At 41.2% G+C, this 27354-nt stretch overlaps 3 protein-coding genes across 11 annotated transcripts in view; 1 reads left to right on the top strand and 2 right to left on the bottom strand.

Moving 5' to 3' along the window:
* The window catches only part of AK8 (adenylate kinase 8), a 125163-nt gene extending 123482 nt beyond the window's left edge, over positions 1-1681 (top strand). For 4 of the 7 annotated variants that reach the window (XM_073313852.1, XM_073313856.1, XM_073313850.1 and 1 more), the window contains one exon: positions 1000-1681. In XM_073313852.1, the coding sequence (XP_073169953.1) occupies positions 1000-1234 (235 nt within the window). In that variant the 3' untranslated portion in view covers positions 1235-1681. The remainder of the gene's footprint in view (positions 1-999) is intronic. The other 3 variants (XR_012155214.1, XR_012155213.1, XM_073313857.1) reach the window with 1 other exon arrangement.
* Positions 1-27354, bottom strand: part of GFI1B (growth factor independent 1B transcriptional repressor) — a 528565-nt gene that overhangs the window by 202404 nt on the left and 298807 nt on the right. The window lies entirely within an intron of this gene.
* Positions 1459-27354, bottom strand: GTF3C4 (general transcription factor IIIC subunit 4). Of its 3 annotated transcripts, none has more exons than XM_073313833.1 (5): positions 26986-27354; positions 20362-22185; positions 18415-18545; positions 17166-17254; positions 1459-2510 (listed from the first exon to the last, which is right to left on the bottom strand). In XM_073313833.1, exons 1-5 carry the CDS (start codon positions 27328-27330, stop codon positions 2440-2442), a joined length of 2460 nt encoding a protein of 819 aa, XP_073169934.1. In that variant the 5' UTR covers positions 27331-27354; the 3' UTR covers positions 1459-2439. The 3 variants fall into 3 exon arrangements, with proteins under 3 accessions (XP_073169934.1, XP_073169935.1, XP_073169936.1); XM_073313834.1 differs by lacking the exon at positions 1459-2510 and adding an exon at positions 13839-15854; XM_073313835.1 differs by lacking the exons at positions 1459-2510; positions 17166-17254 and adding an exon at positions 13839-15854.

Below are 27354 nucleotides of genomic sequence, written 5' to 3'. Positions count from 1 at the left end.
CATACGCTCTTCGAAGACAGATTGATGGTGATCCTAGAAAATCCTAACAGGATTTAATATATTCTACGTGGTACCCTCCATGAGAGACAGGATCAGGGGAAGGGTGGCTTGTGTCTTCTTTAGTTCAGTGGTTATGGGCTTTGGGCCAGCAGCATTCTGTAGAGCTCCTTCCAGCACGTCATAAACTTGAAACCCTTTGAGAACCAAGCAGCGGAGTACTAGGGCATCAGGAGGGGGAGACGGGTCCATGAGAGGGCTTTTCTTTTGGAAGACGCAGTACAGAGCCATTGCTCTGGCCAACTGAAAAACAGCATGACCTTAATTAACATTGTTTGTTACTTTAAGAATCTTTTTAGCTGATCAGTTGTAGATTTGCTGTCAGCCAGCCTTGGGAAGCCCTTGTCCCTTATGTGCACATCCATGGACTTCATGGGCATTGTTCACCTAAATCCATTTGAACTCACCATTGCCAGCTAACTTTCCTCTGTGGCCTTTGGGACAGGTGGGTCTAGAGGGTTTGCACAAGTGAAGGTGGGGGTGGAGCAGAATCCCAAGATTACAATATAGAACTAGAACAAACTGAATCTGGATTAGGCTCTGCAACAGGCCAAGCTTGGTATGCCCTTGAAGTCTTCATAAAAATTCAAATTCCTGCTAACAGAGCCCTCAAATGGAGCATCGGCTGCTGTAGTATAGACTCCTGCTCAGTCACCTATGGGATTGATTGTGCCAAATCAATATTTAGGACTAGATCACTTCAAGAAAAACTCATATCTCCAAGTATCTAGGATCCCTGACAGTCATGATATCAAATAAATCGGAAGTATCAACTTGTCCTAAACTTTCCCAACATCTTTTTGACAGAGCCTAACTGCCAAGTTAGTTGCACAGCAGGGGACACCTATTTGGATAAGCAAAAACAAACCGTGTATTTGGTAACATCTGTCACTTCCCAGATTTTCATTGTGAACTGAAGTGGGGTTTGTGTCTTATCTCTAGATATCACGCCATGTACAAACCAGCTCCATTACCAGAGGTCCAAGCTCGTCTCAAGCAGAACCCTAAAGACACTGAAGAAAATATCAGGATTTGCCTGGAGACCTATTACAGGCATGCTGGCGACTTGGAGGAGTTTTATGACAATGCTTTCTACATCAATGCTGACCAAGACCCTTATGTTGTCTTTGAGTATATAGAAAGCTGTATTGTTAAGCCCCTTCCACACAAGTCCTGACATATTAAAAACAGCAGTTCCAGCTAGTCCAAAATGCTACCAGGCAATGTCAATTAGTTGGTGACTTAAGACTCAAATTTATGAGGCTAAATTTTTTTGCAAAAGCTAATATTAATGAGTAGGGATGATTTCCCAAAACCTTGTAAAATGAAAAGCTTGTTTGGATTTAAACTTTTCCCTGCGGTGTTTATAATCCAAACATTGCAGTATTGGGCTAGTGTCAGGGACCTAGAACTCAAATGGACTGGCACTGTCTGAAGTGAGTGAAGTGCAGAGAGTAAACAAACAACATAAACGGTGAAAAGTTTCAGTGGTTCAAGCTCTTTGTTTTAATAATCCCAGAGGGTGAGACAGGAAGAAAGTTCATTTTTTAGAAATTATGTTTAAACTTCCTCTCCTTTTCCAGGTGCGTGATTCAGGGAAATGTGGAATATTAAACCTATTTGAAGTGTACTTGTCTGGAGTCATACTCACTGCCACTAAACAAAACCTGCAGCCTGACCGCGTGTGTGCTGCGCTGCTGCAGTTCTCTGTACGGCGTACAGTTAGGATGGTGGCGTTCATCATCATGCTAGTCTAGGATTTAAAAAACAGGGCACTAGGGCTTTGAAAATGAGGATCAGTGGTAGCAACAGCAGAGTCTGAAGTGTTGACAGGATGCAAGTACTGTTACCCCCATGTCACTTCAGCTTGCTCTGAGTAAGTGCGGATGAGACAGCAGTAAAAACACCCACATGTTGTCTGCACAATAGCATCTACTACTGCAGTATTATAGGTCCTAATAGAGTGACTGGGACAGGCTTCCCAAGGGATGCAGAGCAAGTGAAGCTAAAACAAAAGCATATATTAACACACCCACGAAATGGGTCACAGATTCCTCTGTTTCAGAATTAAATTAAACAGATTATCTCTAGCCATTGAGACATGTACTAGAGCCCTCCTTCCTTGTGGAGTGAAAATCCAGGTTTCTTATCCTGCCTCATTCCTTGCTGCCTGAGTGCAGCACCTGTGACTGCCTTAAATTAGCCACAGCTGAACTGCCAGAGCCTAATAGTAGCCATTTATCAGGAAGTAGCAGATGATGAGTCACACACACAGTCTTTCTGGAGCAAACTAGAGCCAAGGAGCAGCCATGCCAGGTAAGTCTGTTTTCAGTGGAAGATGCTCGACTTTAGCCAACACTTACCATATTGCACTACTGTTAACTAGATCACTCCATATCTAGGGCAACGCTGATTCCCTCCTGATCCTGGGAAAGGGTTGGAGAAACAGCAGTCTGCAGGGATTGGGAGAAAAGACAGGAGGAGAGTTAGACCCTTTACTATCCCTAAGTGTTCTCAGTGCAGAGAAGGCACTAAAAAATGAAAGGGGAGCTTCCCCAGGGTCTTGAAGGAAGGGAGGCTCCTACCTTCTCCTTCAGGAGCTGTGTATTCCCTGCCATGCAGTCCCCCAAGAATTCTTAGTCTCCAAACAACTTCTGCCTGGTCCAGATCCAGTGCTTAATTTGCAATGAAAGAGGCGCCCAGGCTCAAGCAATTTTTTTTATATTCATAACTGATGCCCCAGGCTCAACCCTAGCAAGGCCTGGCACAAATTAAGCACTGTCCAGATCATAGTAAATAAGTTTCTATGCTTGTGGCTGTTGTGATCATGTTTGTCCAAGGTTACACATAAATCAGCAGGAAAGCTCCTGTAAAATCCTCTCCTTGCACATACAAAATACATAGGTGAGCCTCTCCATTAGCCAAATGGCCCAGGGGACACTGAAATGTTTGGGATATTTGGGGTTCAGATAATCAGCCTTTAAAGCTGAGATTTTTTTCAAAGCGTCCTAAAAGATTAAAAAATGAGAATCAGGTATGCAAATGCCCTACACAATTTAGAAACTCTCAGCTTACGTGTCTGTGTTGAAATCTAAGGAAACTAAAGCTACTGCCACCAGCAGCGTGAATCACTAATGAATTTTGTGCCAAGAAATTCCAACCCACAGCACCAGGGGGCTAATGGTGAATGTAGTTTACACAGGGCTGGGCCTGACTGCAATACCCTCTCATGAGGCTGGGCCAGTGGATTTGTAACAGTTCCCCAGTTACAAATGTGCTGTTCGGTAACCAAGTTGGACAGCCGTTTTTCCTCAATGGATATAAAGACATGCTTTAGCCTCTAGGCATAATTGGGAGCCCTTCTATTAATAATACATAGAAGCTCATCTTGCTAATATTGTCTCCATTTGAGTGTTCCTGCTAAATATTTTGATAGTTGAAATGGATCAAGAATGCATTTAAATACTGTTTGCGCTGCAACTAGGGTACAAAGGGACAGTGCATCTTTAATTAGACAGGTACATCTGCTTAATTAATTTAGCTGTAAAGCCCTTTTTCCTCTCCATTCTTTCATCTACATGCGAATGCTATATTAGTTCCACTCTGCTGGTTCCATAGAAACTGAGAAAAAGAGCTCATCTCATTGAGATGCACTTGGCATGTCTGTGCATGGAGTCTCAGGTCAATGGTCAACCCCCAAGGGTTTGCAGCAGGCCTGAAGTGCAGCACATAAGGGTTAGCAGAACATGCTAATACTCTTGTAGAACTCTCCCTCAGAAACAACTAAAACAATTGACATTCATTTAATTACTGTAAATGAAACAGCCCTTTGCATCACTTTGCATAGTAAAGCCTGTTAATACCAAAAAGGTTCAGTGGCTGGAAGAAGGAATTAGGCTTTTATAATTGGAATATGGCATTTTAAAACCAATTAGGAAACTAGGCTTGAGTTTTTTAGCATCTTATTCTGGCCAAACAAACATTAAGCAACAAGAAAAACAAGGTAAAGAGGAGAAGGTAGCAGCACAGCAGGGAAAGAACTTCTTATTTTGGAACGCTTGTACAGCTCTGAAATGTACAGCTTGGATCTTCCCACTGTGTTGCAAACACACTTTGCGGAGAGGGGTGTTTGGAGGTTGTATTGCACAGTGCATCTTACACTATTAATTGGGGAGCTTGGCAAAGAATGAGGTAAGTCCAGTTGCTCCACAAACTTCCACATATACCTGTTGGAAAAAGGAAGCATTTCTTCACACAACACTTAGTTGGCCTGTGGAACTCTTTGCCAGAGGATGTTGTGAAGGCCAAGACTATGTAACAGGGTTTTTAAAAAAAAAAAATTAGGCAAGTTCATGGAGGACAGGTCCATTAATGGCTATTAGCCAGGATGGGCAGGGATGGTGTCCCTAGCCTCTCTTTGCAAGAAGCTGGGAGTGGGCAACAGGGGATGGATCACTTGATGATTCCCTGTTCTGTTCATTCCCTCTGGGGCACTTGGCATTGGCCACTGTTGGAAGACAGGATACTGGGCTAGATGGACCTTTTTATGGTCTTATAAAATGACACATCTTGGAGCAAATCATGCTGCAGGATGAAGTTTGAATGGCTACAGGCAGGAATGTTGTTCATTTGATACTGTGTCAGCAGTGGACCCCCACCTCTCTTGTAAATGTGAAACAAAACCTGGTGGAGGGGGAAAGGTACTTATCCCCACTAGAGGAATACAAACACTGATTCTGCAGTGATGGTGCTGGTGCAAAACTGTAAAATAGGTAGACATATACCTTCAGAAGTAAGACACTATAGGAACAATAAGACTGTCAATGGGTGGAGGGAGAGGGACAAATGTAGTTCAAGAGATCAAATATAAACCAAGAAGCTCCCAAGAATCCTCCTGTGCTCTGAAAGCCTTGTTAGGATAAAACTTGCATGCAGCTCAATGGGTTGAGACTATACATTCTGTCTACCATTTCTTGCACTCCAGGCCTGCTTCCCCTAGATGCAGCGGGAGAAGGGTTAGTCTCAAGTAGGAACAAACTGAGGTCATGACCATGAATTGCCTCTGGCTGCATGGATGCAGCTACAGAAACAGGGCTCAAGACTTAATTTGTTCCTCATTTGTAGGTTGTTTTTTTTTTAAATGCTGAAATTGTTTCCCATCTAGAAAATGACTTGGGTCACTCTCCCCCCTCTACAGGAGAGGCCGTTTGAGTTTTGGGGGGTAGGAGAGGGAAAGGTGCATCAGCTCACTTCATTCATATACAAAAAGGAGGTGCCCTGGTGTAATGGCTAGCACTCCCTTGGCTTTAGCTTCCCCAGGCAGGGATAAAGTTTAATTTAACCCTCATAACCCTAATGAGGTAGTTACCATTTGCAAAGCATTGCAGATCTGTAGATGGAAGAATTACACAAACATTTATTTTAAAGAATAAGTGCACCTATAAAAATCTTTGGTGACAATACCTAGTTTTGAGGTCTTGTGTGCAGGTAGAAGTTAAGATTCCCACTAGATGTTTGGAAGCGTTCTGTTGTTTTTCCTACATGAATTTTGTCAGAGTTGAGGGCACTGGAGTTCTTTTATACTGCATCCTAACTGTGTGATCATCCTCTGAGGAGGTAGCAACACCACAGAATGTGTTTGCTGTAGAACAACTAGATGGGTCATGAAGAAGCCCCTACCCAAGAGCATGGATCTAACATGCACAAGCAGCATTTGCCAGTACAAGTTCTCTCTCACATAAGGCCTTGCACCTGAGTGAGCCGATCAGCTCAACCAGCATGGACCCCTATAACTAAGCAATGACCACACACTTGCTCTGTGGTGAAACCAATACAGCAATTTTACTTCTGTTCCTTTCCTACTCCAATGGGGCCCCAGACCCAGAGCATGTACTCGAAGGACTGGTGATAGTGAATGAAAAGATCTTACAGGCGTACCTTTTCATAGAGCAAATTCTATGCATAATAAAACCTAAATCCCTGCTTTAACTTTTAAAAAAATAAATTTATATATATCCCCCCATGCAACCTATAAAGCTTCTAACAAAACCTACATAACCATCACATCTGTATATTTGGAAGTGGATCACACATTTCATTTATATTTACTACTTTTAGAGTTGTTAGTTCTTTATCAGTTTTAACTTAAAAACCTGCCCCCCTCCCCCCCCAGCCCTATTGGACCAAATATGGATGTATACCTTTCAGCAGTGTGTCTTACCAACAGGAGAATAAATATAAATCAAAGAGCACATGAGTATGTTTCACACACACGACTTGTCAACCTCAAAGCAGGCATTTACTGAGTTAGGAACAGGAAAGAGGTCCAAAATTGAAGGTGGCAACATGAAGGCCTGTTTTCTTGTTGACATTCGAACTATCTGTATATTTTTCAATTATTGTCAAGATGACAGAATACAAAATCAAGTCATTGTTAACAAATGGAAGAGAGGCAAGCTTCGTAGTACATTCTCTCCCCCCACCTTCCCTGATTCCACTGTGCTGCCTTGAGAACATTTAAACCCTTATTTCTCTGTAAATAGACTAAGATATTGAGCATGGTCCTTCAAAATAGCAGAGAACCCCCTTCTCTGCAAAGGCAGAAAGAGCTGGTGGAGGGCATTTCAAAGGGAGAGCAGCACCCTGGCCCTGTTCAAAGCACAGAATCAAAACTATTCCTGTCAGTCGGTATTAGATGTATTCACTAGGGTCCCAAATTCAAATCAATCAGCTCTGAGTCCCGATATTGGAAGGTACTCAGGATCTTCAATTCTCGGACTTCTGTGGGAACTGAGGGTGTTCAAGTGTTCAAGGACCACTTGAATTATTGGTGCAAGGCTCATCTTTTCAACCTGCAGAATTGGCATCAGGCTGCCATATTTAAATATTTGTTTAGAAAACAATCAGAAAACCTGATGAATTAGATACATTAACTGCACAAATTCCTTCCACAATACCAGGAGTGGCCAGCCAGACTCATTGGCCAATACTTCACCCTTCCCATGTCCTATAAAACATGTGAAGAGCCTTTCAAGTTTAATAATTGAGCTTTTGAAATGTGCTTTGATTTTACAAACCATAGGGGTCTATTCCCCATCCTGCATAGCTCCAATTTATGCAGGTAGAAGCTGTGGCTGTATCAAGAGGAGATCTCAGCCCACCTTATATTTCTACACCATGAAGCCATTCTGAAGAGCTGTATTCTTTAAACCACCAGCCCCCTACTTCCCCCTCAAATCTTGGGAACCCATGTTTCTCCCCTAAAGCCATCCCCTTATAATGCACACATAATACAAGAACTAGGCTGTTTGTTTATTTGAAATAAAAAAGAGGGGTGGGATTACAATGCTACTGTTGCAGTATACAAAACACATCATTCAAGTTTGCTTCACATTTACAAAAAGTGCCATATACACAGCATCAGTATTCACAGCAACTTTGTCAGACCCTCTTATGAGCTGAATTTGAAATACAAGGGAAATTAACAAATATCCTTCCATTCAGCCTGGTAACTGAGTGGCCTGCCAGCTAAACTGTTCCCACCCCAGAATGCATTTAAGTGGCCTTTAGGCCTGAAAAGATGAATGAATAAATTAACTTCCAGCTCCATCATTAGGTCAAAAATGTGTCAAAACTTGAGAACTCCTCTTTGAACACTTCCATTGCCCTCAACTTTCCCTTTGCAGGACCAGTTAACTGCAGTAGTATTAAATAAAGAAAATACCACAGGACTGAACATGGCACCATCTGTAAGGGAAACAGCAGTGTGTTAGGTCCTCTATGAAGAGGAAACTCCACTGCCATCATCTACCTTCTGGCTTATCCCACTGAAGTCTAGGATAGCATAGGGAAAACCTTCACTTCTAGCCCTGACCTGCACTGTAGTTAGCACTAGTAAGTAACCCAGGTACCACCCAAGAGGTGGCTGCATTCAGCAGTGAAAGCAACACCGGCTGCGTACGCGGTCAGATGCCACATCAAAGGCAGTAAATAGATCACACATACAAAATCTAAAGTGGCAGGGGCTCCGGATCTTTTGAATTAAGAATATAAGCTTTAGTTTTTAACACTAAGTAAAAATGGTGAAAAGCCCCATGTCCCACTCGTAAAAATGATGTACAACCTGATGCTGAGGGTCTGGGAACATTTCCAGTGTAAAAATATTCACACATACTTTGTACAATGTAACACCAAACGTAGAGTTTAGGATTAGGATAGGTGTTAATTTCAATTAAAACATTTACACATAGCCCTGCTTCACTACAGTTTAATGCAGACAATAGATCACTGTACATAGTTCTGGGTATACATTAGTTTGTGATACATGAAAGGAACTAGCCAGGCTTGAGGTTTACACAGCCTAAATTCCAGATGCATTCTGTATTAGAGCAGGGAATTTAGCTGAAACTTACTGGAAAATGCCAATTCCTCAAAACTGAAATGTTGTGGAGACGTACCTGTTTTGATCAAACTTTCATTAGGTCTGATTCAGGCAGAGCAGGGACTTGAATCTGGCTCTTCCATAGCCCAACCATTAGGGTATTGCTTGTTCAGTAGTGTCTCTGTTTGACTAGAAATGCTATACCTGACGAACAAGTTTTATCAAAATCAGGAGAGGGGTCTGCTGCCTGAATTCAAGCCAGGGTTTGACCCTGTCTCTTCCCCATCCCAGTAGTGTACCCTAGCCACTGGGCTATAGAGTCAGTTTTTCTGGCCCAGTGAATAATTAGTCATATGAAGTGGAACCGCTTCAACAGGAGGTTGTGGGAGAGACACACTCTACACCTTAGTGATGAGGGCACCCACCTGAGATGTGGGAGGCCCAGGATCTAGGCCCTTCTCAATCTGGGTCTCCCACATCCCAGGTGAGTGCACCGGACCATTGGCTACACAGGGGTGTGCGTCTCATTTTCCATGAAAAGCTTCGCAAAAGCTAGATTTCATTCCCACAAGAACAAAAATTCCAAACCCTCCATTTTTCACAACATGGAAACCTTGTTTTCTTGTCAGCCCTACTCTGCATTTCAACTGGACTCTAGCATCCTTAAGGGAACTTTAGATTCCTAGACTACACAAAGCTGATGAAGTCCCTAGCTCCACATATAAGCTCTGCTTGTTTATGTAAAATCAGGGCAACTTTATCAGTTAAAAATGTACCAGTGTAAATCTACCAATGCAAGCTAAACCATTGGTTTGCATCAGTTCAGCTGCATCAGTTTTAAACTGATTCAATTAAAAACTGGTCCAATTTGTGTGTTTTGACCAGGCCTGAAAAGGAGGCTTCCAGAGGTACTTTAGACTGGAAATTTTAAAGGGTAGAAAAGAAATCCAATAGCTACTCAGACAATTTCATTTTTATTAACCAAGTACCTACAACTTTAAATCTGTTTTACTTCTAAATTATTATTTAGGTCTTACCTCTAAATCTGACTTTGAGGGTTAAAAGGATGAGTACGTTAGTCCCATTCCCAGCTGCAAAAAGATAATACAAACCAGATTTAGTGCTTGAATCTAGCAAGGTTTGCATGTTTACTACCTTCCAGGAAATATGACCTTTTAAAGCAGAAGGTGGCTACCAGAATGAATGGACAATTGAAACTCATAATGAAGACAGTGAAGGCTGGCAGGTAAAACAAACTAGCAGCTGTTTCTTGATTCATTACAGCAAGCACAGGCATATGGCGTTGTTCCACTGAAACGCCTGGCCGCTCCATTCAAAAAAGGACACAGGATAGTGTGGTTAGGAGTGCCCTGCTCTCTAAGAAGCTGACCAACACACAATTATGAGACCTGGGGGTTTGTTTTAGTAGACTTGCTTTTTGCTGTTTTTTCTGTGCCTCTACGAGATGCAGGATTGAAGTATTTGAGCCTAAAAATCCTACATTTTGACATAAGAGCAGTAGTTTGGGTAGTGCCGGTCTCCTACCCAAAAGGATAAGGAACCCCCTTTTGGAGAGAGAAGGTAGTTCACCTTCCCTGACCTTTCTGCAGAGGCTACACACAAGGGTGTCAACTGAGGATATTTGTGATTCCATCTATAAAGAATTCTACTGTTTCACAAACTGCAGAACAGCAGACAGAAGGACTGTGTGTTTAGGATGCTACTAATCTCTCGCACTAACTAGTCCTCAATTTTATTTTGGGCATAAGGACAGCACAAAAGAGATCTGAAATTTGTAAAGGTATATAAATACAGACATCAACTAGGACTATCAAAATTCACATTTAACTCTTCTCTCAAGAAATCCTTAGCAGTAATGACAAAATAAATGGGTATCAACACACTGAGTGTAAAGTCACTATATGATACATGAGCCACAAGGGAAATTCACATAATATGCTGAGAAACGTTTATTGGGTTTGTTAGAAATCCATGAACAAGCACTAACATAGTCTTGCAGGAAAAACCAGTGATGTACAGCAGAACTAGCAGCCTGGAAGGGGGCATTTAAAAACAGGCTCTTTCTAGACTATTTTTTATTTATATTCAATTACTTTTAAATGTAAGGAAACAATGGAGAGAAGAATTAATACTCAACCACTGGATGGGGCTGGTATAAAAATAAGTGCTTTCCATTGCTACTGATCCTGACATCCAAGGAATGATTGGAGCACTGGAGCCAGTCACTGCCACTCCAGCTTTCCACCACAACATGAGTGATGGTGCTTTGACAGCTATAAGAGAAGAGGTTTATGCACCAAATTATCACAAATCCGGACAGTCAGTGCCTTTCCAGAGCCCGTTTGTGAATCCATCATAGCAGTTTGGATTTCTTAGCTAGCACCAACAGAAGAGGATTTAGCTGCTCTGTAAGCTCCCATTAGTCTTACCACAATAAGAATATATTGTTCAGTATTTAATTACCCGTTTACACAGTTTTAATCCAATTAACCCAGTGTACTGCCTATTATGTATTAAACTCACAGTACACCGTGAATAGCCTCAAACTACAGGCAAGGCAAGGCTTGGGGAAAACAGTTACACTAGTAACTACTAGCTTCTTCAGCAGTTCCAATAATTTCCAACAGCGAGAACACCCCAGTATCCTGGCATACACACCAGTTAGGTAGGAATTGCTTGAGGTCAGGATGGAAGATTGATGTCCGTATGAATCTTAGTAGTTAGAGGCATAAGAAGCTATTCCTTATCAAGGATCATGACAGATTAACTTGAGGCAGAGAGTAGGTGATAGATCTATATATATATATAGATATTTATCTATCTCAATATATATCTCCCCTAATCAATCCCCAAACACAACAGCAAACAACTTAAGTCTGTCTGTGCATCACCTTCTGTATTGTATTTTAAGTGCAATGCAGTGACTCCAGCTTATAGTATCTCGGCTGGTCCTGAAATATTATTTAGTCAGTTTTAGATGATGGCAAGTTACATTTGAAATGGGCCTCTCAATTATAAGTCAGATTTGGGAGCTCCAAGTTTAGTGTCTTTATAACAAAAAGCTGGGAGAGAGTCTACTAAAACCTTCAAGCATCCACTTTCATTGCAAAGGCAGGTCCTCGCTTCAGCATTAGAGGTACAAATTTCAAAAGAACCTCAGTCCATTAACTTTCAAAGGGCCTTAGGTGCTTTTACAAATGTTAGCTTAGGACACCAAGTTTCTCACACAACAAAAATTGGGTGCCAATACCAGACTTTACCTTTAAGGCAGTGATTTTCAACCAGTAGTCCGTGGACATCTGGGGGGCCACAACTATGTCAAAGATTTCCAAAGGGGTCCTCACCTCCACTGAAAATTTTTTAGGGGCCAGGAAATGAAAAATGGTTGAAAACCACTGCTTTAAGAAACCACAGATTGGTTTAAAAAACTGAAATCCCAAAGATAAAGCAGTACAAGAATCTGTGTTTTGTAGAGTAGAAATACCATCCTCAGACACAATTCTGCCATGAGGGGGCAAATCCTGTCTCCCACCCCTGCAAGAGAACAAGGTGAGGGGATCTCTGCAAAGAACACCTTTCCCCTCCCCGCCCCCTCCTCCCCACAGCTTGTATAGCAATTTTCCCCAGGAAGGACCAATCTAGCCTTATGAATCTACCACACTCATAACCATGGTATCTGGGTGCTAGTCCCATGGAGTTTCTTCTACATTTCATTCAACTGTTAGTTAAAAAGGATGGTGGCTGAGTACTGATCACTTCATCCATGTTTCAGTCAGACTACCATGATTTCATACTCCAACACATTTGCTCTGCTGCATACACATGCTTTAATCACAGAATGGTTCCAGAGGAATCCACTAAGACAACATGTGCCACAGCAAAGTTACACAGCCAGGTGTGCAAGCCCCACACTGCTGATTGTATTTGCTACATGTCAGCACAATCACAGTATGGAGCGGAGAGACACATATGGCCTCTCCCCAGCTGCTTGCTCTCATCTTGCAGACTCCCAGGAAGGGCTCCTCAGACTATAGTTGAGACAATGACTGTTCCATTCCCCTGTGTCTCATTTTGGAATTGTGTAGTACTCCCATGAGCTGCTGGGGACAATGCCAAGCACCCTCTCAGAGGAGAGCAGTTCTTGTGCAAGACTGTTCCCTATTGAACTGGTATTCTGTCCAGTCTACTGTTAAATGTTCCAGGGAGAGAGACTATTCCACAATAATGTATTTAGGAAGAGCAATGCTTAGGGTGTTGATGTAGGTTCTGCAGGTTGTTTCAATGCTCTAGAGAAACAGGACTAAACCTATTCCTAGAATGACAAGTGATGGGCACTACTCAACAGCTACAAGTTATTTCACTAGAGGGAAGTTCTGAGAAGGTAGGTGAGGGAGGGAGGGAAAAAAAATCCAGTGGGACACTACTGGTCTGAAACTTGCTATTTTATTCAGCTCTCAACTAATTGCCAAAAAAAATGACATGGCTTTAAAACCCACAGTACCTCTTGACTCAGAGCAATAAGAAACAAAAGCTGTTTCCATAAGGAAATCTGAGACTCTCAGCTATCCAGTGGCATATAAACTTGCAGGTTGTGGGAAGACTTTAAAATCTCATCATCTCAACTGCCACCATGTACAACCACCAAATTAATCTAATTTGAGTGTCCACTACCTTGAAAATTTCTGAAGCTAAACACCAATGCTGAAAGTAGCTTGGACTCTTACCTTCCAAGTATATAAAGCATTAGGTTCGAGCTAGGGCAGTTTGAGAGAACAGCTGCTAAAATTATACCATAATTAAAGCAAGTCAGTAATCAGAATAATGAGTTTAGGTCTAATACCTTCTGGTCTGCCAGACCTAGAAATACTTCAGTGGACCAGTAGATTTTACAACCACTAAGCCTGAAACAGAGATTAAATCAAATTTATCAGAAAAATTAGATTTCATTTATATAATTTTTTTAAAAGCTCCTCTAACCCTCCCCATGATTAGAATTATTTCAGAAGGGCAACAGAATATTCGACTAGGACCAGTTGATTAGCACTGTTTTTTACAAGAGCCTATAAAGCTTTACTTCTCAAGGCCATTACCCACCACCAATCCTAGACTATCACAGCATTCAGATTGGATTAAAAATGATGCACTTGTTTCCCCAGGGAAAGGAGAGTTAGGTAGCATCTGAGAAGGGAAAGGAATCCTACCACAGGCACAACCTTGGTACTTGCCTCGAACTGTGCATACAACAGATGTCAGTTCAACTCTGAGCATTCCAACTGACAATGGTTTTCCATTGCTTGCTTTGCTAGCTGACACTGGGAGCTACAAACTCTCTTTGCAAATATACCACTAAGTTTATTTCAATTTGTAATGCACACCAATAAAAAACTAAACATTTCTTTAATACAAGTATGGTATCACTCCCAGGGATATTTACAGACAAGGCTATGGTTATTTTACAAATGAACCTTTTTCTAATCTTCTGAATTATTAGAATTGTCTATTGTAGGAGCACTATCATGCTCAACACATGAAACACTGAAATGTAAAGGCAGCTGGCTTGTTTGAATATGAATTGAGATGTGACTGCTCCTAGTAAGGGTAAAGGAACAATAGGAAAATGTGCATAGTCATTAAGTCAAGAAAACTTAAGCATCAATCCACACATGCATTTGTTGAATACTGTCTGGATAATTCCTTGCTGCTCTCAAATACCTAATACAGTATTTGTGCTCTGTAACAGAGTCCACATAAAATGTTAATGCATAACAAGCTGGTGCGCCATAGATTCACACTCTTGCTTCCCACACAATAAGAAGCCTGGAGAAGTGAATTTTACACATCATGCATTCCACAAACAAAACTAAAAATCTTTTTTTTCCAGGGAGCATCTAGTGGACTGGCATTTTTAAGTAGAAACAAAGAATTTTGGATGGCCTGAGAAAATGGTTCTTAACCAGACAAGATGGATTCTAATGACAGAAACTCGTTTTGGAATTATTATTCCTCTGGCACTTTGTAGAAAGTTGAAAAGGAAATGTCCCCCACATAAGTTGGGTCCCAAAGGCAGAAAGGACAATTATCCAGTGGGACAGTCAAAGAAAACACTGTTTCAGTGACAGTGACAAACAGGGGTTCCACCAGGATAATTCACACACGTTTCTGAATGCCTGATATAATCACCTTTTATTTTATAACTACCTCAGAACAGCTTCACCAAACTCTGAAAGTTTTGGTTAGATATTTCCCATCTAATTTAATACTTCTCTTTTATACTCTATTTACTATAAAAAGCCAGTTTAAGAAAACCAAATGACAACCAGAAATGACTGGTTTTGGGTCAAGGTATTGCAATGCTTTTGAAGAGAATCCCACTGCCTGATTGGAGGGAAGGAAAAGTGGTGATTACTGGGTTATATAGGAGGGGAGCATGGTACCTGTTGACAGTGTGTGAAATGAACTGAAGAGATCAGGTGTTAGCACAAGTGTGGTAAATGGTTAAAATGTATTTCAGAAAAGGATAAGGAGATTTGATCACCAGATATTATACATTTTAGAGTTGGGTCTCTGACATGGAATATATAAATGCTAATATTGTTTACTTATAACCATTAGAATTTAAAAACTTCCTCTTGATCCATATTTGGCACAAGCTGCCGATTTTAGCTTTCTGACTGCAATTTTTCCCCCCAAACCCTGAGAAATACCAGGAATTATTTTGCTAGTTATGGAGTGAAACATCTAATGCAGTGGCTGACTTCTCTCAAGTGGCTAAAATTGACATGCAGGTCACTTAAGAAATATATTAGAATCACACATTATTTCTGATAGTTTAATATTCTGTGGTACAGTGAGTGCCAGTACTCATTAAGCAAACAAATAGGAGCACTGGAGACTGAAGCCCTCTTCCCACTAAGACTGTTCAAGAAGTGCCTCCTGCATTCTACCTGCTGGGATGCTCTCACCCTTGAGAAAAGCATCCAGTTTTCACCAGAGATCGTATTCAGGCTGCATGCTTCTCAGATTTCTGATCTTTCAATAAAAGGAAATTTATCCAATCAAATGCTGATGCTTTAACAGGGTCCATGGTTGCCTCAACATTGCTCCATAAATCCCTTGTGCTAGGTATTCAGAGGATGCTCTCATTTCTGGAGTATGAAATGGGTCATTACACTACTGAGCTTCTTGAACGTCAAGTGCTCTATTTACAGGGTTAGGAACAGTGTCTTCTGCCTTCAGTAAAATGTATATACTCCTGCACCTTCTGCCTCTTTCCAGACTGAATGGAGTCTTATGCAGTAGAGAAAAGGTCTTCAAGCTTCCCACAGCTTTCTCTAGAACACAGGAGAATCACAGAAAGTACAAGGTCCTTGCAATAACCTCTTGATCCATTCAGGATCTGCAAATAGGAAAACAAGTGGTTTAAAGCCCAAGTTACACAGAAGAAAGATCACAATGATGGATGAATATTTTGCTTCACATCCTTTAACTGGACCAAACTTCTTCTACAAAAGTCTCTGAAATGATGTTTTGAGATGTACATCTGACAAGACTCACTGAAGATTTAGGATGAACCCAACTCCTCATATTAATTAATTTAAATGCCATTTCAGCAGAAAGAGACAAAGTTAAGGCTGAAGCTGTCCACACCACCCTATAGCTTGCCTAGGTATTGCAGCTTGTCTTTACACACAAACAAGTCTGCCATGCACAGACAAAATGGGTAGAGTTTAAGGACAATTTTCTGCTATAACTTAGTGATCTTGTTTTTGTGAGTTGAAATTAGATCTTTGAATTACTGCAGTAATTCAGTCTCCCATATGTAAAATGAAGCCAGCAACGCTTTCTCCAGCATTTTAGATCCATTTGTAGCTGATCTGGTATCGATGAGAATTAGACCTCACAAGTTCTAGGAAGGGAACACACATGCCTGTAGAATAAAACTTCCTTTGAGATCGCATCAGTTCTGCAGAAAAGTGCTTTGGAAAACCAGATAAGTTCATATCCTCCCTGAAGAACAGCATTACAAAAATACCTTAACGAACTGAGGTTTAATATTTTGCCATCAGACACAGTAGATACATTTTTAAATGTTAAAACTTGGACATAAAAAAACACTGATTTCAAAGAACTATAAGGCATCAGCTGCAATTCAAAACAAGTTACTACAGAATTTCTGTCTTCTCAGATATAGGAAAAGCATGGAAGTTCAGAATCAAAAGACCTGCTCCTTCAATTTGATTACATTGTCTAAACAAGCTGTATTTATCACATTTCAGAGCCTAAGCCTGCAAGATGCCAAGATCCTTCTAAGCTTGTGCTGAGAAAACTCACCTTTCATTGAAATCAGTGGTGCTCAGCATTTTGTAGGATTGGGCTTGCAATTTGTACATGTAAAGAAATCTAAACAAATTAGTATTAATCTATCTGTTGTAACACTCCAGCACAGACTGCATATGTACTTGGCTCATATTAAAATGCAATACATATTTACACATGATTTTCTCTAATTATTATATTCTAATTAGGGCTTTACAACTGTGACACAGACTACAGTCAAACATCACGAAGAGTAGAATGTTACTACTCCATTTGATAGCTGCCTGCAATAACAGTTAGTCATTGAGCCGGATCCATGTCACTATACAGATGACAAAACACTCGGTGAGAAAATGCAATCTTGCCCTTTCAAGCCACGGAAGCAGCTCACCTTCTGGGGTTGGATGCCGTGCAATGCTGTCATGAAGCAGACACCTTCTGTATACCAAACTCTGGCAGGACTGGTAGGTTAAAAAGCACCTGAAAGGTGGCAAATTGCATCATCAAACAGAAGTTTCTAATTGTATGCTTTATGACAGAGGGATAAATTCTGTTCTCAGCTAACAGCTGTGCTTCTGTCAGGCTGTGTAAGAGCAGCATTTACCCCAATATCACTGATTACATCATATCAAAACCTTTAAAAAATATGAGTTAGCATTAACATTTCACATCTAACTTAATTAGCCAAATTACGTAGGCTGGCATGAACTAATTAAGATTGCCTTGTAATAATATACATGTACAAGAGGTCAGAGGGCAACATATCAAGGATCAGGGAGGGAAGTATTTCCACTATTGGCTTTACAATTTTAAGCAAAATACACCTGAAGAGACGAAGATTTTGAGAGCTATTTTAACGGACAGTCATTGAACAGCAATCACCATGATTTAAAGATGCATGCAGGTTTTATGTACTATCTTAAGGGCTCACAACACTTAGAAAGGTCAAGGGACTCTTCAAGACAGTGGATTCTGTTATCAGAATAATGAATTCACACCAAAGGCTGTGGCCAAACCTCTACTGACAACCACCATTAAGTATCCAATTTCTTGGTCTTCAGTGTTAAAAGCTTTGTGAGGATTCTGCACTCTGGTCATTCTGAAATGATGTTAAAGTAACTCTGGGCATGCAAATTGACTGGTTTCATTAAGACCCAATCAACTGCCAGATTTGTTTTTGGCAACCAAGTAATTTGAGATAAGAAGCATAAATAGCCAGAAATGCACAAAATATATTTCCATAGGGACTTTTTCCTCTTCTACCCTCCCATCCAAAAAGCTATAAGCCATTTGATTTTCTTTGGGGGTGGGGAAAGGAGGAGAAGAGAAACAAAGCGTGAATTAGGAGCACTGAAGCATTAGTTTTGAAAATAAAACAATATTCAAAAGAATATAAATAAGGTCAAATCTAGGCCTACCTCCCTCCCTCTACAATATCCCTTAGTTCTTTCTCACTCTTACGAAGAGAGTACCAGACACCTTGTCTGCTTCCTCTCTTTTCTTTGCAGAGCATGGACAACATGCTCCATGCCATTAACTCGTTCACAATATGAGAATATATTTTACATTAGCTACTGAAATGCCTTCCACTCATCCAAAACAGAGAAGAGAATCAAAGCAAAAGCTCCTTAACCGCTTACCTGAGCCAAATGTGGCCATTGGAGCAGACCGCCTGTTTGCGATCTGTGAATGGCAGGATCTCTTTACACAAGCTGCAGTGCTCCGGGAAAGTCTGTTTGTTCATTTTCTTTAAGATATGTCCAATCAGCACCTGGGAACACACAGCAGTCAGCAGTGTTTACAGGAAAAGACTGCCTGTTGAAAGGTGGAGAATCTCCCAGGATAGCATGATTTCAGAAGAAAATACAAGATGCAAAAATCCAGTGCACTCAACTGAATTCAAATGAAAGAAAAGGCAACTCAAATACATAGTGCTGTAGTAGAGATGGATTGATTCACATGCTATTCATGCAATCGGATGGATTTAATTGCCTAACCCCACACATCACTGAAAGGGATACAAAATTTGTTTTAAAATAACCAGGATTTTTGGTACTTAAATGCTAATGGTGACTGGAAAAAAAGCAACTTGGACTTGAGACCCACACATTCCACCACATTACAGAACATCAAAGGCAAGACACAATTTTTTTTAAATAAGTCTCATGGCTGTGACAATGGAGGAGTTTAAAGTCCTGTTAATTATTTATGAATCTGATGCCGTTGTTTTAGCAATCACTATCAAACACAATACATATAGCTGTTCCACTGAAAGCCTAAGTATTAGGTCAAATTTATTACCATACTTGTCATTTATAATTTACCTTTGACATTTCAACGGATACAAGCCATATCCCTAAATTATGCTGAAGAAATATTTTAGGCAGGTACAACAGTCATGACTGACAGAGGTTCATAACAGAATTTGAGTGGTTTATATATATATATATATATATATATAGCCTAGAAATCTACACTGCAACGAAACAGCCCCAGAGCCCAAGCATGGCAAGCCTGAGTCAGCTGACATGGGCCAGCCGATGGTTGTCTAATTGCAGTGTGTGCTCTAAGTCTGAACATCTGGTGGCAGACCATTCTCAGTAGAGGGTCTCTTGCTTCTCTTCTTTGTCTGATACAGCACACGTTTGCTAACTTCATTACCCACCACAAGGAACATAGTTCAGAAAAAAGCATGAGTGAACAGAGTTTGCTGTGATGAGTATTTTTGTTTTCAGGATTGGATGCTGCTCTTGTATTTAAGTTTTACTGCAGAAGGGAGAATTGTAAACCTGGGGCATGTTCTTGACAGTGCTTGGATGCAACATCCTATTCAGTTACGTTTATTTTAATATTTTTAGAATATAAATGGACCCAGAGGTTCAGGCAATAATACATGTTTTATAAATCAAATTTTAAATTATGTCTTTAAGATACTTCAAGTCAATTGATTGGTTTTCCATTTACATAATTTTTTGAAACACTGACTTTTACAATTTTTTTTGTCATTTTAAAAAAAAATCTCAAACCTGATGCTTTCCTTGATTTCATAACAGCACTACTAAAGGAAGTGTGTTTAAAATAAGCCAAATTTATCATTTAAAATGAACAGTGACAATGTTTTACATAAAATATTTGTATTCAAGAATTAAAATTTTGAAGATGTAATAACTGATTTTGGGGGGAAAAGGCCGCCTCCATTTTAGTGTAAATAGATGAAGTGATAGATAATCCTAATCACAGGGGAAAAAAACAAGGATGCCCCCTTCTACCACCACATTCTTTCAGATCACTTAAATTATTTTGAAAGTGATTACAGGTCTGTCGTCCTCCCCAGTTTACCCATCCCAGCAGAAATGTATACACAGGTTTGTTCTTTACTATGCCTGACCCAAATTCTAAGGTGTGTATTCAGATTTCCCACATCCAGCACCACCCACCATCCTCAGTTGGAGAGGCAGGCAACTAATCTCCAAAACAGATACAAGCAACCATCCACCTTCTGCCCCCAAGGGAGTAAAGCTGAGAATGAAGAAAACCAGGAAATTTTGTAGCATGGAATCCCAAAAAAAATATACATGTGCACTTACTCGTGCTGTTCTGTCATCATAGCCTTCATCAGACATTAAGAAGTCACAGACTCCTCTGGTAGGAATGCTGGTGTTCTCTGTAATCCATGTATGCAAGTAGACTTCTCCCAACACTCGCTTCATGTGTTCCCGTGTCAAGTGCATTTCTACTGCTTCAATTCGTGCCTGTATTTCAAGGAGCTTCTCCTCCATTGGCTCATGTCCTCCTATGTCACTTGAGTGGACAAGAGTGTCATCTGCTGGATCATCTGGGTCTCTTCCTTTGCTCACTTCACACAAACTCTGCTTGCTGGCCTGTTTTGAAGTTCCCTCTTCTTGATGATCATCCTCAGTACTCCCCATCCCAGGGGAATCCGATATTAATACTTTTGTGTCCTCATGTGAAGGCCTCCACATGACCTCAGATGGAGTTTTCTGCATTGACTGGTACAAAATTCTCAAGAGGAATAGTTTAAAACGCCAAAAGTAAGTAGATCCACAGCTCTCAATCTTTTTATCCAAGGCTTCTTGTAAGAATTGAGGGATATGCTTATCCTTCAAAATCTTCCAGCGCACAAGGTCTGTCAGGTCCACTTGTCTGAAAAGATTTTGCACAGAAGACTCCAAGAGCTGAGCAGCTGCCTCCTCAAATGTTTTGAGAGTTACAAATTGAACTTGATAGTTTTTGTTTACAGGGTGAAGGCCGTTGGTCATACCCTCTGTTGTAATAACTGCTAGGTATGCGCCACATGGGCTTACAGCTATCCCGTGAGTCCGCACAGAGCCAAACACTTCAGACAGCTTAATAAGCTGATGCTCAAACTTTAATGCAACATCTGTGAAGATGGGAATGAGTTGCCTTACCTTTCCGTCACTTGAGCACGTGTATACTGTGCCATTCTGTTTATCCGCAGTCATGGATACAATTGGTAAAGAGTGAAGCCCTGTCACATGGGAATTATGGACATTCAGACCTGCTTTGGATATCAAGAGAAGACACCAAAACACATAAGATCCTCTTGCAGCCACTACTAAGCTACAGCTACATTTCTGGTAAGGATGGTAGAGAGGAATACATTTGATACTGTGTACTGGCAACTGGTCCATTTCTTGCCATAAGACAACAGGTTGCCTGAGCGTGAAGTAGCCTTTAACTGCTTTTAAGTTGACAGGAAGGATTTTAACTGGTCCAAAAGCACTCCCTACAATGAGTCCACTCATCTTTCGGTTGTTGTGTTCGTATTCCCACCAAGACAAGACGCTAGGGGAATTTATTCCTGACTCTATGGTATTGCAAGAAGTGATGGATTCCTTACCCACAAAAGGAAGCTGAAATTGCCAAACGGCAATGTTTCCGTTTTCAAAGAGTACGGCTAGGAGTACACTGCCAACATCTCGGCATTCATTGTTGTGTTTCACTTGCTGGGTGGTGCAGATACCTGACCACTCCATACGGACTGGAGTCTGCATGCTATGCCGTCTCTGAAATTCTGCAAAGTCCCCTAGTTCTCCTCTGGGGGTCTCAACCTTCGAAAGTTTGTAACTGGTTTCATACAGACGCTCCCCATAAATCTCTGTCAGATCAACCAGCTGCACCCACTGTAGTCTGTTAAGATTAGCATGGATGGTTAATCTATTGTCCATAGTTAGAGCAGCTAGAAGGCATCTTCCATTAGCATCACAGCCCAGTGGAGACCAGCTGGAATATTTGAATCCTCGCATAGGTGGTAGTGACTTTCCTTCAGGGTTGAATACTCTATCTAGCATAAAGGTTTGACTAACAGTTGGATCCTTAGAGCTTGCAAACTTTTCCTTACATTCTGCAACCTCCTTTTTTGAACCAACCTGAAACAGAATAAGTACTATTAAAACACAATTTTACAAAAACATTTCCTAAAACAGTATTTTAGTTGTACTATAACAAATATCAATTTAATAATTCTATGTGCTGTGTCCAATACAGGAGAGAGGAAGGAGAGAAGGATTTTAGCTTCCATTAAAATCAATGGAAGACACGGCTGAAAGTATGGCCCCTATTCCGAGTAAATCTTAAGATGTGACCTTCAGCATTTGTGTCCAGTAGTTGAAAGGTACACACAACACTAAAGTGAAGCACTCCCTCATACTGGTGAAAAGAGGAAAACCCAATTGCAAATGTGTAATTTCTGCTACGCTAATCATGGCCTTTTACACTTCCAAAAACAAACAAACAACCTGAAAAGTAGCATGTAGTAATACACTCGGTTACTGTCATAAAAGTTTTTAAGTATCCTAGAATATCAGGGTTGGAAGGGACCAGGAGGTCATCTAGTCCAACCCCTGCTCAAAGCAGGACCAATCCCCAATTTTTGCCCCAGATCCCTAAATGGCCCTCTCAAGGATTGAATTGACATCCCTGGGTTTAGCAGGCCAATGCTCAAACCACTGAGCTATCCCTCTCCCCCTCCCCCAATCACCATGAATATGGATGCAACAAATGCACAAATAGCTACTAGCTACTTCCTCAACCAACAATAGCCCCAAATTTTGAGTATTCCTGTGAGATAGCATCTTCACACATTGTATATTTTATTAAAGAGACACACTAGAAAACTGAATCAAACCAATCAGTTTACGATCAAAAACTCCGCACACCACTCTGTGCAGGCTAGACAACTTATTAAAATATTGCTTCCATAAACTTTCCTACTATAACCTTCCCCTCAACGGTCTATTCTCTCTCTACAAATTACAATGAAGCCTCCAAACTCACTTAATCCTGTGCATCATCTAACCATGTTTATGGGAAGGTCACACACACAATTCTTGATTACCTGCAAAAGTTTACAATGACTGTCACTTTTGGGTTTGGAAGGGTCATAGTCTTAGCCTACAGGGCATATTAACTTACGAATTATTGCCTCTCTCCTGAGTACTGAGCAGTGGTTACATATATATTAAGTATCAGATGAGTACAACCTAAAATGTTCTAGTATTGCAGAGAAGCAGGATTTGGGAGTCCTCATATGACATCAGAGCTGTTCCAGGCTGAAACAGGCCTGGTAAGGCTGTGCTTACACTTTTCCATCAAAATCTGAATTATGAAGCTGAAAGATGCAAGTAAAACTCTTACTTCAAAAATTTCCTCTTTATCCCCTCTCCCAATTTGCATGTATTTGGCTTTTAGTAAATTTAAAACTATGCTTTGAGGCCTCTTAAAAATTGCCAACTATAACTGCATTTTGTGATTGTAAATTTCTCCTTTCCATTTGCAACTCAGCTGAGAACATAAAAATATTGACAAGTTCCCAAAACTGAAGTCTTCTGTTTATCCACAGAACAGATAAAGCAAAGGTGCAAGCTTCTTCATACTGTTCTCTCAGTGTGTCTCAACTATGATCTGGAGAATCAATCCTAGGAACAGATGGAGAGTTCACTCTTCTTATCCCTTTTAACTCTTGTTTCTGTGGTGGAAGAGGCAACAATGTGTTGTGAGCCAGGAACACCAGCCCATAAACTAAGACCACTTCAAATGAGATTACTGGTTATGTCTTTGTTACTAATATCCCTTCAGTAGATTTGAACTGGTTGAAATGCTCTGATATTTTGAGCCATCTAATTTAATATTTCTAAACTTACTGCTACTGGTAGCCATGTTGCTAAATGTGACACTGGCAGTGTGGAAGATCTTAGATCAGATCTGCTGCAATCTTATGAGTATTTCATATCTGTATCTCTCAGACATACTTAATCAGGATTGGGGTCCTTCTGTGCTAGGTTCTATATAAAACAGATACAGTCCCTGGCTAAGAGATCTTACAGTCTAAGAAACCTACATTAATAATAACTGAAGTTGCACCTGAGTTTACTCATTGTCAATCTGCAACAACGACACTGAGTTTTACAACCCGTGCCTTTTCCATTTAAGTTTAACCCAATTAGTTAAATGAGGGGTTTAAAAAGCCATTTAAGGGTTTGTTTACATTATGGAATTTTGCACCACTGAAGATGCACTGCATCAGTGTAACCTACCTCTGTTTGAAACTGCTGCAAATATTGGGGCAGTGCATCTTTACTGGGAGAGGTTTGCACTTGTGTAGCTAGACTGGTGCAAAAATCCATAATGTAGACAAGCCCTAAAATCAGCCAAAGATTTCAGGCTTAAATCTTTATATGCTAGCAGTCAGCAAAAACAGGTTCAATGGACTCTTTGGACATGCAGATATAAATACACTTAGGACACTCATACTAGTTTTTCAGTCAGCAAATAGCATACAACATAGGAAACTGCAACGAGACCAAACCGCAGTTTACACATCCACCCCAAACAAATCCCAAGGTAACATATCTGATATTAGTGTCCATATTAGATCTGACATTAGGCTCTTCTTAAAGTCTGGGAGAAGTACTAAGAATGTCACAGGTACAAGGTAGAATAGATTATTTAGCATAAGTAGTTAACACATCACCTTGAATGATCTCTTAAATTTAGGGTAAGTGGCCCTTTAACACCTCTGCAGTCAAAGAACAAAAAAGGGTGGTTGGTGAGTCAAATTGCTGTAATAAGTCATAAATGCAGTGTGTCTGTTCAGTGCATAATTTTAGTGTCTAGCAAAGTTTGAGTTTAAGCTCCCAGATTTGTCTTTTGAAAGTGCTGAGGACGAGGACTGAAAGGTCAGATGAGTGATCATTTTATAAAACGTGTATGCCCACAGGTGATGGGGCATTTGTGTGTGTTATTTTCCTATATGAGTTCATTTGAGAACATATGGATTGTCTGGTTTCACCCATATAGTTGCTATTGAGGTATTTAGTGCACTGGATGAAGTAAACACAGCTGCTACTTTGATCTGTTTGGTACAGTCTTCCCCACTGCACTTCTAAATGACAATGCATTTTGCTTAAATAATCAATACTCTTCTAGTTAAACAAATTCTAGAGTAGAATGGAAGCTGATTTGCAGTCTCATACAAGACTGACAACAGCAAGAGTGTCAGTAAAACTTAGTCCTAATTAGAGTCTTTTTCAGATGCATAATAGTTGCACACTGAAACAATTTCACTTGGACATTCCTGGGATAAGCACAGGTGTAGTTTTAGTTTGTGCTTTAGTGCCTAGAACTTTTTTCAAGAGTTAGAAAGTCAAGTCGTTGCCTAGCCTACTTTATAAGAATACCTTAAAACTGAAAAAGTTTTGGGAAGTCTAATTTACTTGTAACTATTAATGCTTTTTTTACTTTCTGTATTTAGTTCCTCTTAGGAAAAGAAAACAGATGAGCAGTTTTACTTTCTGGTTTTCATGTACTAGGAATAATGCTTTAATCATGGTATAAACAAACTACAGGGAAATTTTAAAATCCAAAATAAAGTTTAACTTCTGAAAATTCTGTTTTAGTTTTCTTTTAAAGAAGTGGCTCTGAAAATAAAGAACTAGGAAGGCTCAGGATATAACCAAGGTAAATGTTTTTATTTAAATAAATATTTACATTTAATGTACTATCCTGTATTACACCGTACAACAAGAACACACTGAAATGTGCCCTACACAAAATGAAAGTAGAAGAAAAAGGACAGGGGCACAGATAGCCCAGTGGTTTGAGCATTGGCCTGCTAAACCTGCAGTTGTGAGTTCAGTCCTTGAGAGGACCATTTAGGGATCTAGAGCAAAAGTTGGGGATTGGCCCTGCTTTGAGCAGGGGGTTGGACTAGATGACATCCTGAGGTCTCTTCCAACCCTGATATTCTATGACATTGAGTGCCCTTCCCAAACCTGAAGAAAAGCTCAGTGTAAGCTTGTATCTTTCACCAACAGAAATTGGTCCAATAAAATATATTACCTCACCCACCTTCTCTCTCTAGTATTGGCAAAGATGCAGTCAGTCTACTCTAGGAGCTGCTCCAAGAAGCAAACCGAAAGCAACAAGGTTTTTTAAAAAGTAACGTTTAGAATGAACATTCTCCATACTATTATTTTGCGTGGCACTGATTGTGAACCCGCTATACATAGATGGACTCAGCGAATATACAGGCAATACTTTGTACTGTCACACACAAACGGATGTGACAAAAACCTGTTCTTGCTGTTGTGTACAATGGGTATTTATGTGGTGTGTCAACACAGATCCTGCACTACTGCTGTACTCATGGACTAAGAAGTTATCTCCTAAAGTTTATCCCAGGATAGAAAATTCGTTTTCCAGTAATTAATCCTTATCTGGATTAGCCTGGATCTGAGGAACAGCGGAGGTGGAGTCAGGGTGAGAGAAACTCCTCTAGTAAACAAAGCCACATGTTCCAACAAAACACAGGCCAACCTCTGACAATAGCAGCAGCTGTGGGAACGGGATTGGACCAAGAGCAGGGCAGCCTTAGGAGAGGGGGGTCACAGCGCTTTGAACAGTCAGTGGCGTGGTCAGGTCCAAGTGGTCTCGCCCTCAGCAGGCGGCTCCTGCCTCTCGTTTGGGGGGACGGCTGGAAAAGGCGAAGGGCAGAGCCCCGAACTAGAGCGCAGGGACCGGGAGAAGACAAGGATGAGCGTGGGGAGGGAGCGGGGCTCAACCCTGCAGCCCCCGGTCGGGAGAGGGGCACAGTCTCTCCCCGGCCCAGGGGCGCTGGTCCATCCGCGGGGCAGGAGAGGAGGGTCCCCAGCCGCCCTCCGCCGCCTCACCTTGAGCAGGCAGCCCGCGGCGGGCGCGGGCACGGCCGTGCGGTGGATGACCAGCTCCTGCCCGCCGCTGTGAATGTCGCTGAGCTGCTCCAGCACGGCGATGCTCCGGGCCGTGCTCACCGACACCCGGTGGTCCTCGGACCAGGCCAGCGGCTCCAGCCCGCTCACGCCGTGCTGCAGCCGCACGGCCGGCTCCCGCCGCACGGCCGTCAGCCGAAACCCCGTGCTCGGCCCCGCCGACACCGCCTCCTCCGCCGGCGACTCGAGGCCCGTCGGTGGCTCTTCCCCGCCCGAGGACAGCGCGGGACTCCCCCCACTTCCAGCTGCCGCCTCCGCCTCCGCCATCTTGCCGCCGCCTCACACAAGCCA

This window comes from Lepidochelys kempii, chromosome 16, assembly GCF_965140265.1.
Source record: "Lepidochelys kempii isolate rLepKem1 chromosome 16, rLepKem1.hap2, whole genome shotgun sequence".
Lineage (NCBI taxonomy): Eukaryota > Metazoa > Chordata > Testudines > Cheloniidae > Lepidochelys > Lepidochelys kempii.
Note: the sequence above shows the minus strand (reverse complement) of the source record. Positions and strands in the feature narration are given on the sequence as shown.

Bases quoted from the DNA above. Each gene is read 5' to 3' on its own strand.
- GTF3C4 (XM_073313833.1), bottom strand. From the start codon at position 27,330: ATGGCGGAGGCGGAGGCGGCAGCTGGAAGTGGGGGGAGTCCCGCGCTG. The intron at 17,255-18,414 runs GTAAGCGGTTAA...GCCACCTTTCAG, and splicing joins AATGGCCACATTTGGCTCAG to GTGCTTTTTAACCTACCAGT. The intron at 2,511-17,165 runs GTGAGCTGCTTC...CAATCCCTGCAG, and splicing joins ACGGCATCCAACCCCAGAAG to ACTGCTGTTTCTCCAACCCT.